At 30.4% G+C, this 3,014-nt stretch overlaps 1 protein-coding gene across 1 annotated transcript; it reads left to right on the forward strand.

Annotated features, from left to right (window-relative positions):
* Positions 1-1,335: 1,335 nt before the first annotated feature.
* LOC148765737 (uncharacterized) lies at positions 1,336-2,616 on the forward strand. The gene is made up of 3 exons (XM_088812320.1): positions 1,336-1,544; positions 1,762-2,005; positions 2,392-2,616. Exons 1-3 carry the CDS (start codon positions 1,336-1,338, stop codon positions 2,614-2,616), a joined length of 678 nt encoding a protein of 225 aa, XP_088668446.1.
* Positions 2,617-3,014: the final 398 nt, after the last annotated feature.

Genomic DNA, 3,014 nt, shown 5'->3' on the forward strand with positions numbered 1-3,014 from the left:
TATTAATTACTATAATTATTTAATTAAAAAAAATTATACACATAATCTACACCCAAATCTTCTCCAAAAATTATTCCCCTCATTACGCCAATTCAGTTTTTTTTCCATTTCTTTTTTATTTTGTTTAATGGTTTTCTTTATTTCGATTTAAAAGAAAATTTTGTAATTATTATTATTTTTTTTCGGTTTTTTATTTTAAATTCTTTTTTTCTTATTTATATTTGTCATGTTTTTCATTTTAATTTAAAAAACAGATTTTATTTTTATTTTCATTATTTCATGGTTTTTCTTTTTTCTTAATTTCGAATTTTTTTGAAAATGTTTTTTTTTTATTTCCAGCTTTTTTAAATAAAAACCACTCTATATAAACATGAAAACCACTCTGTATAAACAGCTATATAAACATGAAAACCACTATGTATAACAATTATATAACATGAAAACCACTATGTATAACAACTATGTAAACTTGAAAACCACTATGTATAACAACTATGTCGACTTAAAAATCACTCTGTATATACAGTTATATAAAAATCTGTACAAAAATTATTGAAAACCACTCTGCATATAGGGTTTTTCAGGCCCATTGGATTTATCTCAAATATTATTTATAAAAAAAGATTTATCAAGAATTAAAATTCCAATGAAGGGTGTTTGACATATAACCCCTATAGAGAGAACATAGACCATAAGGGGTCCTGGTTCGAGGTTCGGAGATCTAAATCCATAAGCAGACATTATATGCACCCAGGATTGAATATATATATATATATATATATATATATATATATATATATATATATATATATATATATATATATATAGAGAGAGAGAGAGAGAGAGAGAGAACGGAGGAATGAATTGGATAGAGATAATGTTGTCATTAAAATAGGTAACTAATTCCCTAATTATTAGGACCTCTTTAATGAAAAATATATTGTAAATCTTTTAATTTCATTATTAAATATACGTTATTTATTAATTAGGGGTATAATGGTGATAATTAATTTTTTTAATTAATAAAAACTATTTTGGATTTATCTTAAAAATATAAAATAAAATTGGACTCATTGTAATGACACTTGTGGAATGAGGGAGTTTTGTCAAATTATCCCACTAAAATAAAGTGGGAAGTTAGAAAGAAATTAATACCCATAATTAATATATAAAAGTATTTAACACTAACCCATTTTTGGGGAAGTGTGGAAGGTCCACCTCCTACTTAGACCCCTGGAGTTCTTGAATCAGCCTTATAAAACGTTAGCCAGAAAATCTTGAAATCAATAGTCTTTGTGTGATTTAATTCTATTTAGTTAGCCAAGCGGCAAAATAATGTCAGATGATAATGAAGCTAAGTTCAGTTTGAAAGTAATGATAAACAAACAGAAAACCAAAGTACTATTTGCAGAAGTTGACAGCGATTTCGCCGACGTTTTATTAAGCTTTCTAACATTGCCATTGGGGAAGATTGTGAGGGTTCTGAAGAAGCATTATCGAGAAGATCAAGATTCACCTATCAATATCGGAAGCTTAACCACTTTGTACGACGGCTTAGCAAATCTAGACAGTGTCCATTTCTTTCTCGATAGAGGTTGATAAGCAGACGCTTCTCAATCCAATAAGTTCATTCGACGCTGAACTTTGTAAGTTGAAACTCGATATCAGCGATTCGAAGTCCACAAAGTACTTTACTTGTGGAAATTGGCATTGTGTTTATTCTAGGTCATTAAATATAAGCATACACTGTGATACTGGTAGATGCCGTTGTGGGAGTATGATGAATAGGGAAGTTATCATTATAAATAAGTCTCAAGTTGACAATGGTGGTGGTGGTGGGGGTTGTGGAGTTTTTACCATGAACAAAGTTTCTTTCTTAATCTCCGACGATTTGCGAATGGTGCCGAATGTGGCAGCAGTACCCATTGTGCAAACTCTCAGAAATATTGGCATTACAGATACGGATGGCGCCGAGTTGAGGAATGTGACTTTTGGGTTCAGTGAGGTTATAAGTTTCTTCATTGTTATTTTAATTAAATAGTATTGTTATATATATATATATATATATATATATATATATATATATATATATATATATATATATATATATATATATATATATATATATATATATATATATATATATATATATATATATATATATATATATATATATATATATATATATATATGTCTTGTATGCATTAGATGATGGATTTGCTCAAGGCCTCGTTATTGTCCTCGACTCCATTATCAGATGTCATTGTCAATAAACTAGAACCCAATTCTGGCACATCATCAAGATCGTAACGAGGATTAATATTGATTCGCGAGGAGGAGAAAGGATCAACTTCTGAACCTAACAAGATGCTCTTGAATGTGATGGTACAGAAATCTACTAATAAGTTATTGTTTGCACAAGCCGGTGAAGATTTCGTAGATTTTCTTGTTAGTTTGCTAACAATCCCTCTTGGAGGAGTCGAGTGCCTTTTGGATGGTAACACTTGTCTTACGAGTATGGATCATTTGTACGCGAGTATAGCGGACCTTATCAATGAAAAGTATTTGGCATCTCCAGATATAAAACAGAAGCTAATGAACCCTAAGCTGCCTTAGGGTTATATGTCGAAGAAACAGATTCTTCCTCTAAGTGAACAAGTTGTTCTTTACTACTGTCGTGAATATAGCCAGTACAAAGATTGGCTGAGTTATTCGAGTGCTGCTGCAGATCCTGTTATTAGGTACGCAGAAGGAAATTATGTTAAAGGTCCAAAAATGTATATGGTGAGTGATGATTTGACTGTCACTCCTTCAAGTATGTCATCAACCATTTCGGTCCTAAACGAGCTTAAAGTCTCTTTATCTGATATCGAAAAAGTTGAGGTGTACATTGGATTACAAGAGGTAATTACCTTTTATGCGTCGTCTTTATTTAATTACTATGTTTATTTGTAGGAGAAATATACTAATATTTTTTGTGCATGCAGGGTTTAAGCATACTGAAGGCATCTCTT

Source organism: Erythranthe guttata, chromosome 13, assembly GCF_056151865.1.
Source record: "Erythranthe guttata isolate IM_541 chromosome 13, IM_541, whole genome shotgun sequence".
Classification (NCBI taxonomy): Eukaryota; Viridiplantae; Streptophyta; class Magnoliopsida; order Lamiales; family Phrymaceae; genus Erythranthe; species Erythranthe guttata.

Bases quoted from the DNA above. Each gene is read 5' to 3' on its own strand.
- LOC148765737 (XM_088812320.1), top strand. From the start codon at position 1,336: ATGTCAGATGATAATGAAGCTAAGTTCAGTTTGAAAGTAATGATAAAC. The intron at 1,545-1,761 runs GTACGACGGCTT...TGATACTGGTAG, and splicing joins ATCGGAAGCTTAACCACTTT to ATGCCGTTGTGGGAGTATGA. The intron at 2,006-2,391 runs GTTATAAGTTTC...GTGATGGTACAG, and splicing joins TGACTTTTGGGTTCAGTGAG to AAATCTACTAATAAGTTATT.